At 34.7% G+C, this 17,191-nt stretch overlaps 1 protein-coding gene across 2 annotated transcripts in view; it reads right to left on the minus strand.

Annotated features, from left to right (window-relative positions):
* LOC121428471 (EVI5-like protein) overlaps positions 1–17,191 on the minus strand; it is a 91,743-nt gene that overhangs the window by 12,143 nt on the left and 62,409 nt on the right. For both annotated transcript variants that reach the window (XM_041625099.1, XM_041625098.1), the window contains exons 16-18: positions 14,694–14,840; positions 2,535–2,630; positions 1,674–1,769 (exon numbers count right to left, since the gene is read on the minus strand). In XM_041625099.1, coding sequence (XP_041481033.1) covers positions 1,674–1,769; positions 2,535–2,630; positions 14,694–14,840 — 339 coding nt within the window. The remainder of the gene's footprint in view (positions 1–1,673; positions 1,770–2,534; positions 2,631–14,693; positions 14,841–17,191) is intronic.

The raw sequence follows: 17,191 nt of genomic DNA on the forward strand, positions 1-17,191 counted from the left end.
CAACATACATGTATGCCTTTGAAGTTTTAATCAGAAATTAACTCACTGCCTCTCTCATACTACCAAATGAAAGATTATAAGGACAGCCCTATGGTAAATAGAAGTACTGTTAAGGAATGTTAGCCACGTCAGTTCATATTCAATAAAGTGATTTTCACATTCGATATCAAACAGCTTCTTAAACATTAGTAACCCAAGCATGAACAATTGCGTTTTATCAACAAAATATAAATACAAATACAAAATGACATGCGGGAACAATGATGATGAAGAAAACATACGATTTTATTGTTTTGTAAGCATGAGGGAATAGGAGCTTTGTGTTTGAATACTCAGAGATCAAGAAGGTGAACTGTCGGAGGTGTGAGGAAAAACGTTTTGGCAACACGAGTCACAAAATAATCAAACAGAAGTCGGGGGTCGACATGACACGTTTAACCCATCGGACATGAAAAGATTTTGCTATAACATGTGTTTTCCTTAGACTCAAGCCCGCATATATGTGGGCTCAGTCACCAATGGGTTAACACGAAATCATAAAGGTTCAGGAGAGATGAAAGAAAATGACTGATGTGAAATGAAGAGACCTCTGGGAAACGCCCACATGAAAACTTCAACATAAGGAGATCATCTTCTATAATTACCAAACATGTTTCATGGTTCTGGTTATATTACATGTACATAATAAATATATACCCCTGAATCCAAACAGACTGCCCCCCCCCCCCCACTATCTTGGGCCACTGACCTTGCGATTGGTACAAAATATGACATGAGAGTACGTAGCCCATCGCATAATCCACACAACTGGAAAGTGAAATTCTCAGAAAAATAAAGGAACTGATTAACCCTTTGAACTCGATAGGCCGGAATACCGGCCTGCCAGAAAACACGCAAATACCCGATAGGCCGGAATACCGGCCTACAGCCATGTGACTTCAAAAGCATGGATTCTAAATGTCAGGTGATCTTCTAAAATGACGTCATCTTTCTAGTACGTGTAGGAATATTTCGTCGATAATTTCAGTCAATGTCGGCAATGATTTCGGAAGGATTTAGCTTCAAAAATGGCCAAAATATGCCACTTTTTTGTGATTGCTCGTGTCGTAGGTGCGGTAATATGCGGCGAGTCACGTGCTTACTATGGGGAAGCAATTGGTATATCTCACTTTGGTGAAAACAGTGATTTTGAGCCCAAAACAGACACTAAAAATGATATTTCTGATTGTAGACTAGGTCTACGAGAAGCCAAACAACTTCAGCCGGCTCGGGCCGGGTACTACCGGGGGGAAAGTGCCGTTGGGTCTCGAATCATGGGGGATTGTATGAATGTAGTCGAGAAGTCACATATATGTGCAAATAATTCAGGGTGTATGTCACGACCGCCCCAAATAATTCAGGGTTCAAAGGGTTAAATATGCTAATTTATGCATAAAATCAAATGTTTATTCTGATAAACTAATCTAAATCCCAAAACTGTTTGGCTTAATATTGGAACCACATACCTGGGTTATGCAAATTTTATCTTAAGCTGTGCTAGATATTTAAGTGATCAAACAAAGTCCCACAAGGTTTTAATGTTGAAGATTTATCACCCCCCGAAAAAAAATGTGGAGGGGTATTGAATCGGTATTCTTAGGGTTAAAAAGATTGAATCATGTTAAGACACTGACCTCTCTCTTTAACTCCATGATTCTATCTTTTAGTTCTTCAACCCTGTGATTACTCTCAGCTTGTATTAATGAGTTCTTGGTGATCAGCTCTTGATTCTGAAAAGAAAAAAATAAAGAAGCATGAACAGAATATGACAACTTATCATTGGCCTAATAATACCTCAGCCTCATTTGCTCTACGTTGGCCATACAGTGAGTCGAAAACAGCCGTTTTATTCAAACCCCACTATATGTAGCTGGTACAAAGAAAAATTTTAAACGGCCTGTTTTCGACTTGCCGTAAGGCTGCCATACAGTAAATGTGACCGAGGTATAAAGAAATCTCTTCTCCTCAAACACAACTTTCATTTTCGCCTTTCAATCTGATTCAGTACCTTCACTTTCACTCCCATCTACCTATCTTTCCATAAAATCTTTCTCCTCTTCCTCTTTAAACAGATCTTCCACATAATATTTCTTATGTATCTTATATTAACATTGGCAATATGAAATATGGTTATTTTTTTCCTCTTTATATATCAAATAAGATTGATTCCTCCTTGAATACTTGGTACTGTCATTGTTGTGACCTATTGTCATGCAATTAAGATACATCATTATAGTCAAATCAGCAAAATTTGTAATATTCTGTATGTCATATAGTCAAATACAAAAGAACTATGTAGTGTGTAACATCATCAACACCCACATTTGCATCATCCATGGTGTGCATTTAACAGTTTTGTGAAAAATAAGCAAAATATTGAAATGTCATAACTTTCTTATTATATGAAATATTCAGCTCTATGCTTGTTTTTTTTTCTCTAAGCATTCAAATCAAATTTGTGATGGTGTGGACTTGAGCTTTGCATATTGGCATACCCGAATATCAAGGCCTGAAACCCGTTGCCTGAGTTCAATCAACTCTGCATTGGCTTCTGCTTCTCTTAACCTTACGTTGATCATTTCTTCTTTGCTCTGGAAAGAAAAAACAAACAAACAAATGGACAATGTTGATGAAAAGATATATTTCCATAATTGCAGTATTCTAACTTGATTAAAATGAGTAATGCCATTTAAATATTGAGGAGCAACTTTGTGATCTGTTCAAAGGAGGAAAACAATTTTTTTTTCAATCAAAATGTGAAATAAGGTTTGAAAACATGACAAAATAATGACAAACTAAAATTGCATGATAGGTATACACTTTAATACACGATCATGCACATGAAGAAAACAAAAAGATTATTACTGTTCATTATGTGTTCATGTGTATGTACATGTACATCTATTAGATACAAAATTATAGGAAAAGGATTAATATTTTTAAAATATTAATCCTTTTCCTATAATTTTGGACATATCTTTTAGCTTTAATAATACATAAAATCTTTGAGTAGTATGGATTAAGAGGATGGTGTGGTATCAAGGTTCTGACTCTCCTCTTTCGATCACAATGTCATAGGTTCAAATCCGGGCCATGGCGTGTTTTCCTTCGGCAAGAAATTTATCAACACTGTGCTGCATTCAACCCAGGTGAGGTGATGGGTATCCTTAAGGATTAATTTCTCAAATGCTCAGCGCTGGAAAAGGCGGCTTGAGTTAGAGTCAGGGTAACAATAAAAGTGCGCCTTGGAATAGACAGATGCCACTATAAGGAGCGTCCCAGAAAAAACGAAACCAAGATTCATCATAACTTAATCACAAATACAATAGACAAGTGACCTACCATTGTAAAGCTCAGAATCTCTTCTTTCATCTGAAATTACTTAGATTATTTCTCAGTCACACATGAGTGAGCAAAAACAATTTGAAGAGGGGATACCAAAAAGTCACTTTGTGGGCTGTATCTGGGTTTCAAAAGGATAACATTTTTTAAAAATTCAATACCTGCTCTTTAATTTGATACTCCAATTACAGAAAATGCTCAAGAAATAACAAAGTTCTGCTTATTTAAAATAAAGCTTGAATTTCAATAATTTCATAAAATAAAGAGGGTTTTACAGTCTAGCATTCTGAGTTACTCGACACTCCATTTTGTTGACGATCAGCCATGCATTCAGTCTTTTGTTAACCGTGCGATTGCTTCTGTGTTAAACTGGTGAAAACATGTTTATTTTATGAAATCATGGAAATACAAGCATTGTTTCAAGGGAACAGAACTTTTGAACTTCTTGACCATTTCTGTGATTAAGGTATCAAATAAAAGAGCAGATACTGAACTTTTTTTTAATTGAAATTTGGTTACCCCCCGCCAAATGAGTTTTTGGTATCCTTTCTTCATATTGTTTTTGCTCACTCATGCATGAATGAGGAATAATCTAGGTAATTTCAGATGAAAGAGGAGATTATAAGCTTTACAACTAGTCTATTATATTTGTGATTAAGTTATGATAAATCATCAATAAGCCTCGATTTCATTTTTTGTGGGACGCAGTGTATATGACCTATTATTACTACTATGGATTACCTACTGAAGGGAGGGTATTTCATAAAGCTGCTTGTAAAGTTATGCACAACTGGAATATGTTCTTAGATGCTAGTCAGCTATATCAGCACTAGAAAGGGTCACCAGAAGCCTGTTGCATAAAACTTTTTACCTGAGAAAACTCTGGTAAAAACTGAAAACTAAGGTTAGTCATTGACTTTAGCACAGGCCAAAACCTCCGGTAAAAACAACATGAGTTTTCTCAGGTAAAAAGTTTTATGCAACTGGCCCCTGGCATACATGTGTAAAGTCATTCCTAACTTACAAACAGCTTTATGAAACATCCACCAGGAGTAATTACAACCAATTGACAAATATAATCGAACCCTTGAGAAAAATCAACATTTGATTTTCACCATCTTGACCCATTTGGCCGACCCCACTGAAAGAGCAAACCCAATCTCGTAATACTTTATCAAGCAACTTAATAACAAAAATCATGCTTCAAAATCGTGTTGTGTCAAGTGTAAGGCACATGTCAGTCCTGACTAATTACATGTTAGTAGAGAATTATGGAAGTATCAGATAACGCTTGGCATTTGATCAAAATATTGACAGGCTCTGTAATGATTACAAGTCAAATGGACAGTCTGAATGGCTACAGTATAGAAATATTATAATTGTTTCAACTGACCATGTAAATGGAGTGTGGACCCTAATGTACCCAAAATTGCTATCAGTTTTATGGTATAGAGTACCTCTCATGGAATCTTTTTTTTTTGTTGTTGGCTGTTGATGATCGTTATAATGGTAGTTACCAATACCATTGAATAAAAACTTAAAATTACATTAAATGTAATTGGGCCTGATATTAACAGTCAGTTCATTCAAGCAAAAATGTTATTGAACTTGAATAAAAAAAAAGAAGAAGAATATACAGTATATATGATCCTTTTCAATTCAATTATTTCTATTTTATGATTAAAAAAAACAACTGAAGTGTTATACAGAATAATACAATATTCATACAAGAGGATGGATGAAAATGAATAGTTGCACCAGAAAAAGATGACTGGTAAATGCTGTATCTTTTCCTTCCAAGTCAATAGAGAATTATATTTTTTTTGCAATGAAAGAATTGCACATCTTTACAGTATAAATCAATAAGACTCTTCTCTTAGGATAAAACTACATGTTAAAGCCTAAATTGACCAAATCTCAAAGTCACCGCTTTAATTAAAAACCATGATAGGCACATGATCAAAGAAAAATAGATGCATTCTTCATAATGTAAAAACGAAATGTGAAAACAAATACACATCTACACCTCAATAGTTCAATAGTTCATGTATAGTTATAAAGATTTTTTTGCAGAGCTCTCTGTAGACAAAATTTCCATTATCTCATTAATTGCTCTTGAAATTGATGAGAGCTGAGATCGAGTACCACCATTAAAGCCATTAACGTTACATGATGATAGGTACCTAATTGAAATGTCGCAAGGTCAGGCAGACTTTAGACATGGTATCATATTAATGTATCTAAGGTTACATTAAAATAGGTTAAATTTTAGGCAGCTAATACTACTCAATTATGTAGTTTTGATTTACTGAAACGCAATACCCCCTCCCCTAAGAAAAATAATAATAACGATGAAATAAAGATTTAACAATGACATATTATGAATAAGATACACGTAATACTGCTATTGCTACTGCTACTGCTGCTGCTACTAATACTACTACTACTACTACTACTGCTACTACTACTACTACTACTAATGATAATAATATTAGTAATAATAATAATAATTATATTAATATGAACATTAGTAATGTGCCGATATCTATTATAAAAAGATGCTCATGGCACAGTAAAGAAAAGAAGAAAATAGATAACTGCTAAAAAAGGGGGAAGAACAAAAATTACTAAAAAGCTTGTGTGAATAAGCAGATTGTCAGAGAAACTTTTGAAGGTGGGGAGACAAGAAATAATGCGGATGTCTTATGATGGAAGTTTATTCCATACGAATGGCCAAGCACGTTGAAAATGATCGATCCCCCCATGAATGAGATTGTGGTACAGTAAGGATGAACTAGCAGAGCTAAGGTTGCGAGAGGGATTGTAAGGAGTTATCAAGCTACAATTGTATTGTGGCGCAGTTCCGTCTAATGAATGGAGAACAAGTAAGTAAGAGCATAAATGATACAATGATGGCAATCTTTAATATTCAATGAATTGAAAATTCAAAACATAAATTACACTACTTGGTTAGATTGAAGCATTAGATTTATATCATATAGAAACTTGATGTTAATGAACTTCATGTAGTAGAAGTTCATGACAATGTCACTCATGAACAAGGTCAGATAACCAATGAAGATGCCGCTATCATTGTTTCAATATTTCAACTAAAGGGTTGACATGGCTCCTAATCAATGACACAAGGTAGCAGCAGAACAAAAACAAACTGAAAAGAAAAACTGGAGATGGACTGAGAGGAAACAAATAAATGAATAATAACATAGGATTTGTATAGCGCACATATCCATCTTGCTAGTTGCTCAAGGCGCTCTTATATTACCCCGGCTATTAAAGCTAGTCTACCGATTCTGGTGCACACAGCTTTTTGAGGAATTACTTCCTGCCGATACCCATTTACCTCACCTGGGTCGAGTGCAGCACAGTGTAGATAAATGTTTTGCTGAAGGAAAACACGCCATGGCTAGGATTTGAACCCACGACCTTCTATTTGAAAGACGAGAGTCAGAACCACGAGACCACGACGCACCAAATAATGGTGAATCGTGAATGAAAGAAAAAGGAAGATAACAAGATGAATCTTGGCAAGACTAGATGTGATTTTGTATTTAGTTCAGTCGGTCTTTGAAGTGTTGAAAGGACTTCAATGCAAAAATTAAAATAGGCAAAAACAAATTTAACATCTATAAACAGAAATGATAATAACAAAACATCAAAAAATTGAAGCTGTATGAAGTTTCAGCTGGTTCTTTTTTACTCTCCCATAAATTAAAAACTGGGTCACATTTTGAAAGGTACATGCAAAATGTGTCAGTTCTAGAACAGTTTTATTAGCCGATCGTATAGATTTGGATTACTAGTAATTCAAACAATCATTTTATCAATTTATGGTGATGTAAGCTCTGTTTGATATTTACTTTGAACAGAACATGTAGGGAAAGAGATGTTATGATCATATTTCATTTGTGCGTGATCCAAAGTATTTTTTTGAACACGATTGTTTAGGTTCCAAGTATAATGTTTCAACAAGCAATTCCTTAATATAGGCAAGTTATAATATTGAAATGTACTGTATTAGGCAAAGACATTTGAGAGATATGATGTTAATCAAATTTATATAGACCTTCCTATCTGCAATGTGCATGATTTATTGCTGATATAATGAAAGAAATGTACACATTAAAGGGATATCTTTATAACCTAATCACAGGGGGGGGGGGCCAAACACAAATTCATTTATACAGGACTAATGAAAAATACATATCCTTAATACAGAAGCTTTAATGTATTGTTCAAAAGAATACATCTCACATGATTTGATAAAGCTTGATAGTTCATATAAAAAGACACATCTAGGCCCGTATTCTTGGAAGAGGTTTGAATTGTACCACGGTACAAACCATGAATTATGCAGATTTCTTGTATCATCTTGCTTTCCTTTCAACACAATGTGCTCAATTGTATGTGATAAAATAAGCATAATTATGTACAAATCTGCATAGTCCATGGTTTTTACCATGGTGCAATATTGAAAGCCTTTTGAGTTTACAGCCCATAATGTATTTTGTAAAACAGAATTAATTAGTCTGAGTGTATATTGCCAACAATCTGACAAAGGTTTCATTAAACCATAAAAATCCCTTTTTTTGAGCTTTGATCGGGCCAATTTCCCTCAATGCAAAGCGTGAGTCCATGATATTTGCTGATCTCTTCATTTTTATGCACTTCATGGTTCGGATTCAAGAGATTACTGAAGAGGGGAGTACCGATACAAAAATATCAAAATATGGAGGGTTGTTTTGTCTTGTGCAAACTTGTAAAACACAGGCGCAAACAGATGAAAAATAAATATAGGCACCTGGAGAAAAATGACTCACTTGGATCGACTATCGTTATGTACATTTGCACTGACAAAATGTGTTTTACATGTGTCGGATGTGTTTGAAGTAAAGACAGAAAGATGAAAAGTTGAAAAATAACAATGAGCAGTAAAGCTTTTATCAGTGAACAATAGGTCATTAAAATTAAGGTGACAGTATTCAATGTTCTTTATATAATAATAATAATAGCCAATTTTTATAAAGCGCTTTTCCCAGAATGGCCCAAAGCGCGTTACAGCATATTATCACCCCGGTCATTGGATTCATTTCAATCAAGCACGAAAAGTGCACAATTTCCACTCCCTGGGGAGCATTCCTTGCATTCATCGCAGCCACAATATGGCGCTGGCAAAATCAAACATACATTATCTTTCGCATCCTACCGGGTACCCATTTAGCACCTGGGTCGAGAGTGGCAAAGTGTGGATTAACGCCTTGCCAAAGGATGCTAGACCGTGGTAAGATTCGAACACACGACCCTCTGTTTACAAGGCGACAGTCAGAACCACTACACCACGGCTCTTCCACTATCAGTGGATATCAGTTTAAGATGCTCTTCTAATTTCTTTTGTTTTACAGACTGTATAGGTTTACTGTGTGCCGATTGGAAGTCGGCACGAAAATCAAAATAAGATGGAATTAAAGGATTATTCTAGTATACAAAGGAGCATTTTGATTTTGGACACGTAGATTCTACATGTAAATATTCCCAAGATTTATAGAAATTATCAGGAACACGTATCATATAACATAGACCTGTAAAAAATGATTTATGATACAATATTTCATTTTATTTGGCAATAAAATCAAATTATGAAAACAAATAATCTCCAACATTGCCAAATTTCACACTGATTAAGTGCATACTGTATGCTATTCTAAAACTTACTTTTCTCTCTTAAAAAGAGGAAGAAATGGATTAAAAACAATTAAAACCTCTCATATTGTAGGAATTTTTAATCATTTACACATCACCAGAACAATCCTCTTTTCTTCCTCGCCCCATTGATTTCTTGAACCATTGTTCTGCATCATAAGATCAATCATACAATTGATATCAATTAAATGTCTACGGTAAAGCAAACATGTATAAGTATATATTTAAACAAAAAATTAAATTGATTTAAGATTAATGGCATCTTTTCACGTTACAAAAAATGAAGGTAATTTTATAAAATTTTGATAAAAATTGACAAATACTCAATATTTCCACATGATGATAGCGATATTGTTCAAAACTGTTTGAAAATTCATAAGTAAATATCTTTGAAATGAATAATGGAAACAAGTATACTGCACAACAGGCAATGCTCAATAAAACACATTCCATGTAATAATAAATCATAGAAATAGGCAACTGCAACGTAAAATTTTAAAAAGATCAAATTGAACAGGCAAAAAATAAACCATTTATTGCCAAATCAACAGATATTTTTAGAAGCAATACTTGAAAATCCTCATTCATTTGTTAACTTTTAAATATCAAGCTTCGAATGAATAAATATGAACGTGTTTTGCAACTTTTGTTAACATCCAAATTAGTTTTCTCCTTTAAGTGTCCCCATAATAACTCATCTTGATTTAAAGTGACTTTTATTTCCAATAAAGTAATTATATCCATGGACGTTGACACCTGCACATATCGCAATTACACCAACTTCAAAGTATGAATCATATTTACAATGGCGTGATAATGGCATCAAGAAGATAAAGACTGATACGCTTAATGACATTGCAAACAGCGGCTGCTGGGACTTGAAAGTAAAAAGGAACACAAAAACAGGTACATGGGCTACATTATCATGTCGGCACTTGACGTCGAGTGTAGACGTGACTGTCGGTTTTATTTCATCTTTGGAAAGTATCCAATTTAGAAGTCACCAGATGAAATCAAGATGAAACTGCACTGCAAAAACTCTGGTGTTGATTTAACACCATCCCGGAATCTATGTATGTCCAAACCAGAGAAGTGTTAAACAATACCAATTTTGTTTTGGTCTAACACCAGATAGGTGTTTGTTTTGATTCCAAAATGGTGTTGTTTCAATACTTCTCTGGTGTGGACATATATAGATTCTGGGCTGGTGTTAAATCAACACCGGAGTTTTTGCATAGATGAATAGTGTGTGAAGTATCAATCTTAGGCCCTGTGACACAAACACCAGCGATTGATCATATTTCAATTTCTATGATTGGCTAAACATAATGACCAATGAAATCATGCACAAATATCAGCCCTACAATCAAATGCTATAGTGTAGACGTAAAGGGCCCAGAAATCTTGTGAAAACTGCATTGCAATGGGAGGATTTTATGACATACATGTATCAAATGAAAGATGAGCAAATTATCTTCATATGTATTTAGGGATAATCTAAGTCATGTCAGAAATTCGTCAATCCAGATTCTGATCATGTCCAGTCAGTCAGGAACTGGTTTTCAAATAGTCTGATGTCATAAATTTATATAAGGTTAGAATTTACCGGTTGATGTTATAAAAAAAAGCTAAAATAAAATAAAATGAAAAAAAAAATTGTACACTCTGTCGGATGTATCTGTGACCTGCCACCCGAACACCAACAATAAGTCTCCCAAAATTCTATGAGGGGAGCTTCAGATTTTAAAAAGGACACCAAAGCTTTAAAATGTTACATAAATGGTCACCGGTCACCATTGATTGACACTAAGAAACACAAGCTTTTGATTGATTGAAGAGAAAATTCAGTGAGATTCAAAGAATAAGGAGAAGTCAAGGTTTGAAGTTAGAGGCTCAGCCAGTAAATTGCCAATTCGTCCACTCACCACATGGTCTACGGTCTACCTTCATTTAGTCTAATGTCATTCCGACTAACAACCAGTTGGTCTAATTAGACCAAATGGTATACATGTATGGACTAAATGGCTATTGGACCAACTGGTTATTAGACAGAATGGCATTAGACTAAATGAAAGTAGACCATGTGGTGAGTAGACAAACTGATGATAGACCAAATGGTATTACACAAGTTGGCAATTGGACAATGGTAGTAGACGAATTAGAAATAAACCATTCAGCCAAACATGGGATGTGCACACTATACAATCTCAGTGAAACTTAAAAAAAGTTGGGGTCAAAGAAACTCTTTATCTTGTCTTTATTTACAACTTTCAATTATAGGATTTTGTTGGGGTAGCAATTATAAAAGGAATCTCCTCCTTTCTGCTACCCCCGACACTCTCATTATGTTTATAATACCTCGTCCTTTGTCATTCTATTTCTTATATTTATCTCACTTTATATAATACTTGTATAATTTTGTAATGTGTTTTTTGAATTGATTTTTTAACTTTAAAACTTCAAATTTTTCCACTTTGAAGAAGAAAAATTATTCTTTAATAGATCAACATTATGAGCAAAACTTTTATTATCTGTACGTTTTGAAGATCAAATTTTGATTTTGGCTATTACAGAGAAGCTAGAGTGTTAGAATATACTGTAGGTACACATTCTCAAACTCTGACAAATTGCCAATTACAAAGTCATAACTGCTTGTAACTTCATATTCAGGCACAATCAATAGTGTAAAATATATTTCTTAATAGTTTAAGCGTAGCAACTGTTTTAGTGTGAGTTTTGTTTATTACTCAGAGATATAATATTCAGAAAATCCTGAAAAAATATCTCTTACCATTCCTTTTCTGTTCCTGTTCGGGCTATACTCTGTTAATATTTTCCTGAAAAATCTTCATATTATTAGTAATATGTGTACTAGTAGTCCATGTACTGGTAATCTGTTGGTGCAGTGATCAGTTATGCATATTCATAATTCCCTTATTACAATTCACTGCATGAGCCATAAAGCATTATTTTGAGCAGCGTCGTCTTATAATTCAGGCCCAGTTAAATGATAATACCCTATAAAATCAGTACTAAAGATATTCATACCATACTAAGTATTATTTAAGTAGCAAAGTACTTTTCTTAACAGAAAAATAAAAAAACTTAAATTTCATGCACATTACAGAATAAACACACCTTTGTGTTGAGTGAATGTGTCGTTTCATGGAAACTAAGAGATGAAGCTAGGGTACAGAATTACACTAAGTTCTACCAACAGAGGGCAGCATACACATTTAACAACAAGTACAAAGGAATAAAAATATACAAAGATATAACATAGAGTGAATCTGATTCTTTTCACTTCAATTTCTACGGGGTAAAAAAAAAAACTGAGGCCCATTAAGACAAAAGTTGGTTATCTTAGGGAAAAATATTTTCAAATGTTTTCGAAGAAGAATTCCAAAATACCTTGCAGGATCAGGAATACACATAGAAAACAGTTTCATCTAAGTAATCAATACACGAAGTGGAAATGTCTGACTTAATGTCTAAAATGAAATCATTGTCTGAGTCATGACTCAAGATGGGGTAGTTCTAGTTCACAATACAGAATTGAATAGAGTACAGAGCACACCTTTTCACAACATGCCATTCTTCAGGTGTTGTATAGTTCATTTTATGGCTCATGGCATGGTCTTGGAAGCTCTTGTTCTTTCATTGAAAATAATCATTGCCTACTAAAGGGCTTTACATTGGCAATGGTATCAATATCAATAGCTCCTTCTGAACCCTATAAATGCTCTTAATTCATGTTGTTTTTATTAAAATCAACAAGAAACCTAGAACACTATGTAGTAGAGCAAACACAATAAATATGTCATTGGCAGAGTTTAGAAAATATAGTTAAAGACATTGAAAGAACTCTAGTTCTGTTAATAATACACAAAAAATTCAAAAATATAAGCCATCACATAATATATCACTTCCTTGTCAGCAATCCTCACATAGGTGGTAAAGAAAGACCTTAAAATGGCCAGACTTTTGTTCATGGCCAGAATAAAGAGTTGCACACGTACCAACCAAAATGTGCATGTGCTTGGTAAATGCAGACGCGCAGGGCTTACTGGCTAAATGCGCATTGCCATTAATTGATATTCTCCCCATTCATTTAACATGGGTTTTACCCTTCAAAAATCGAAAGTTATATTGTACATACTGTATGTACAATATACATGTAACTTTTTGAAGGGAGGTCACGTGGTACCAATCTAGCCAATCACAGCTCATATTTTACTATAAAAAAATATATACATGTACTGCACTTGAATAGCACATATCATGTTCTCATCTTGCATCTAAAGTTGTATCCAAAGAACTCTGACTGGATATTACAGCACACAATCATTTTCTAGGAAATAATTCCTGCCAGGTACCCATATACCTCACCTGGTTCGAGTGCAGAAAAATGTGGATAAAATTGCTGAGGGAAATAATGCCATGGCTAGGATTCTGAAGCAAGAATCAGAACCACTAATTGAGATTTGTGACATCACTGTATTCATTAATAGTAATATCGCTTAATACAATAATTTGAAAGATACTATTACCCTGGCTTTAGCATGGCTACCTTGATGAGGTGCTCCAGCATGCAAAGGAATTTCTTCCTACCCATCTACTACACCTGAGTGGAGAGTGGCAAATGTAGATGAATTTCCTCATCTGAACTTTAGGTTCTCTTGAATCTCTACCATCATCGTCCAAAATGTTGAAAAAAACTTTACCCAAGATGCACCATAACTCCTATCTTTACTATAAAGGGATACTACATGTACTGCAAAAAATGTTATTTTTATCTGAGAATAAGGCCTATATCTACTTTTGCAATCCACTACTAAGGTGTCGTGTTATGAATGGGTACTCGATCGGAAATAATTCATTGAATGCTTGAGCACCTAATCAGGGTAGCCATGCTAAAGTTGGGTCATTAGTATATAGTGCTTAGAAAATTGGATTAAGCATATATATAAATGTTTATAATTATTATCGAGTGTTATATCCTTCATAAATCGAATCTTATATAGTGATTGGTTAAAACAGCATCATGTGACTTAACATATTCTAGCTATGCAATTGAAACAAAACGCCCACTAAAGAAAATTTGCCATTCCGTGACGTCAATGATGGAATGAATCGTGCACTATTCCATCATTAATGTCAATACAATGCAATCTCGCAGACGCACCGGTCAGTGAGGTGTCTCTACCGGGCAAGTACCATAAAGGGACGGCAGCGCAGGCACTAATCCGTGTTATGCTGCACACGTGGCTTCAGGAAAAGTAGGTCAGTCAGCACAGCTCAATTATCTATATATTGGTTCAGATTTGAAAAGGATGAACTACGAGTACAAGAACTAGATTATCAAGATCTATTGTTCTAACTTATTAAAAGTAGGATATAAAACAAATATGTCAGGCCTTTATTTCAAAAGTATAGTGGGAATTATTCATCCTCGGTTGCACTAGCAAAATAACTATCTTTTCCTTGGGTCTTTGCCCCTCAGGAAAATAGTAACGCCAGTCCAACATCGTATGAATAATTCCCGCAATACTTCCTCAAACCTGGTATATCTGTATACTATTCTTGACTCTTACCCTTGCTTCTAGTTTGCATAGTTCTTTCTGAGCCTCGTAAAATTGCCTCTGAAGTTCTTGTTCTCTCTTCTCACAAGCCTCAAGATCTTGTTTGACTTCTATCCTCTCTTCCTCTATCCTCCTCATCTGGTTACTCGTCATTTGGTTCTAAAAATTAAGAAAAAAACAAAATAAAAAAAGAATATTCTGAATAATATTCATCTGATTTGTAATTTCATAAGAGTTGGCTCATTTTCACAATCAATAATAATAACATTCCGAGGGGCATTGTTATTATTACCATGGCTTTAGCTCGAGCTGCCTATCAGCGCTAGTGCATTCAAGGAATTAATCATGCCAGGTATTCGTTCACCTCACCTAAGTCAAGTGTAGCACAGTGTGGATAAATTTCTTGCTGAAGGAAAACGCGCTATAGCTAGGATCCGAACCCATGACCTTCTGTTTGAAAGGCGAGAGTCAGAACCACTAGACCACAACGCGCCCAATCAAGAAAGTTATTGTGTACCTCAGTGACACCACTTCCAACTCCTGGCTCATTTGGAATGCGTCATGGATGACAGTATATGATACCATTCTATCGCGATCAGCATCATACTGCCATCTATGACAAAGTCTGAAGAAACCACTAGTTAAAGGTGAAAGTACTCACTTAGGTATGAAGTAAAGTTATATTCTTGATTTGAAAAAAAATAAAAAAGATTATTTCAGGATGATCTGACTATAAAATAGAAATAGAAATAAATGACTATCGTTTTGAAAGGATATAAAACATATGATACCACATCAAAAAAGTAAACTGTGGACTGATATTCTTCAGATCCCTTTCTTGAGAGTACAAGTGGAATGCCTCTGGCCGTCTCACCTGCATCACGCGGTTCAATATAGCAGCAGTGCTGACTTTGAAAACTACTCTAACTCGCACAAGATGTTCAGTGGTACATGGTTACTCTTATGTCCACTTTTTATGAAATAGACCAATAAACTTACAGAGATATGATGGTTATTCAACAAAAAACCCCAACATGGCCAAAGTTCATTGACCTTACATGACCTTTGACCTTGATCATGTGACCTGAAACTCGCACAGGATGTTCAGTGATACTTGATTACTCTAATGTCCAAGTTTCATGAATCAGATCCATAAACTTTCAAAGTTATGATGGTAATTCAACAGATACACCCAATTCGGCCAAAGTTCATTGACCTTTGACCTTGGTCATGTGACCTGAAATGCGCACAGGATGTTCAGTGATACTTGATTACTCTAATGTCGAAGTTTAACGAACTAGACCAATAAACTTTCAAAGTTATGATGGTAATTCAACAGATACCCCCAATTCGGCCAAAGTTCATTGACCCTAAATGACCTTTGACCTTAATCATGAGACCTGAAACTTGCACAAAATGTTCAGTGATGCTTGATTACTATTATGTCCAAGTTTCATGAATCAGATCCATAAACTTTCAAAGTTATGATGGGAATTCAACAGATACCCCCAATCCGGCCAAAGTTCATTGACCCTAAATGACCTTTGACCTTGGTCATGTGACGTGAAACTCATGCAGGATGTTCAGTGATACTTGATTAACCTTATGTACAAGTTTCATGAACTAGGTCCATATAATTTCAAAGTTATGATGACATTTCAAAAACTTAACCTCAGGTTAAGATTTTGATGTTGATTCCTCCAACATGGTCTAAGTTCATTGACCCTAAATGACCTTTGACCTTGGTCATGTGACATGAAACTCTAATAGGATGTTCAGTAATACTTGATTAACCTTATGGTCAAGTTTCATGAACTAGGTCCATATACTTTCTAAGTTATGATGTCATTTCAAAAACTTAACCTCAGGTTAAGATTTGATGTTGACGCCACCGTCGGAAAAGCGGCGCCTATAGTCTCACTCTGCTATGCAGGTGAGACAAAAATGATGTAAAGAGAAATATTACAAACACAATATAATGCAAGAAAACTTTGCCATTATAATGCCAATTAATATGCCAACACAAAAACATGTTAAAATACATGTAGTCTGCTTCTCAACAAATGGCAAATTCAATTAAAAAGAACAATCACAATTTTTCTCACAACATTTTAGCAGAAGTTTTTTTTAAGTCCATGAAATCCCAAGTAATTCAAACAATTGGATATTTTAGTTATATTATTTCAGTAGACAGTGAAAAGGCATTGTAGTACTATAAAGCTGTGTTAGATTGCTTTAAAGCTGTTCCATTATGGAAGACATTGAACAGACAGACCACATACAGTTTAAACAAGTTCAGAAAGTCATAATATTATGCCGTTGAAAGTTAATTGCAAAATTAATTATAGAAGGGATGCTATAATTGACTTTTAATTGACTAATTAATTTACGAGCTGATCAAGTTAAATATTTTGAATCAGACTGATGCCAACCATCAACAAGATTAAAATCATGATTTGACTTGACATGAAATGAACAATGACATTGCTTGGGAAGAAAAGAGCTTTGCA

The sequence above is a fragment of the Lytechinus variegatus genome, chromosome 15 (genome assembly GCF_018143015.1).
Source record: "Lytechinus variegatus isolate NC3 chromosome 15, Lvar_3.0, whole genome shotgun sequence".
NCBI classification, from domain to species: domain Eukaryota; kingdom Metazoa; phylum Echinodermata; class Echinoidea; order Temnopleuroida; family Toxopneustidae; genus Lytechinus; species Lytechinus variegatus.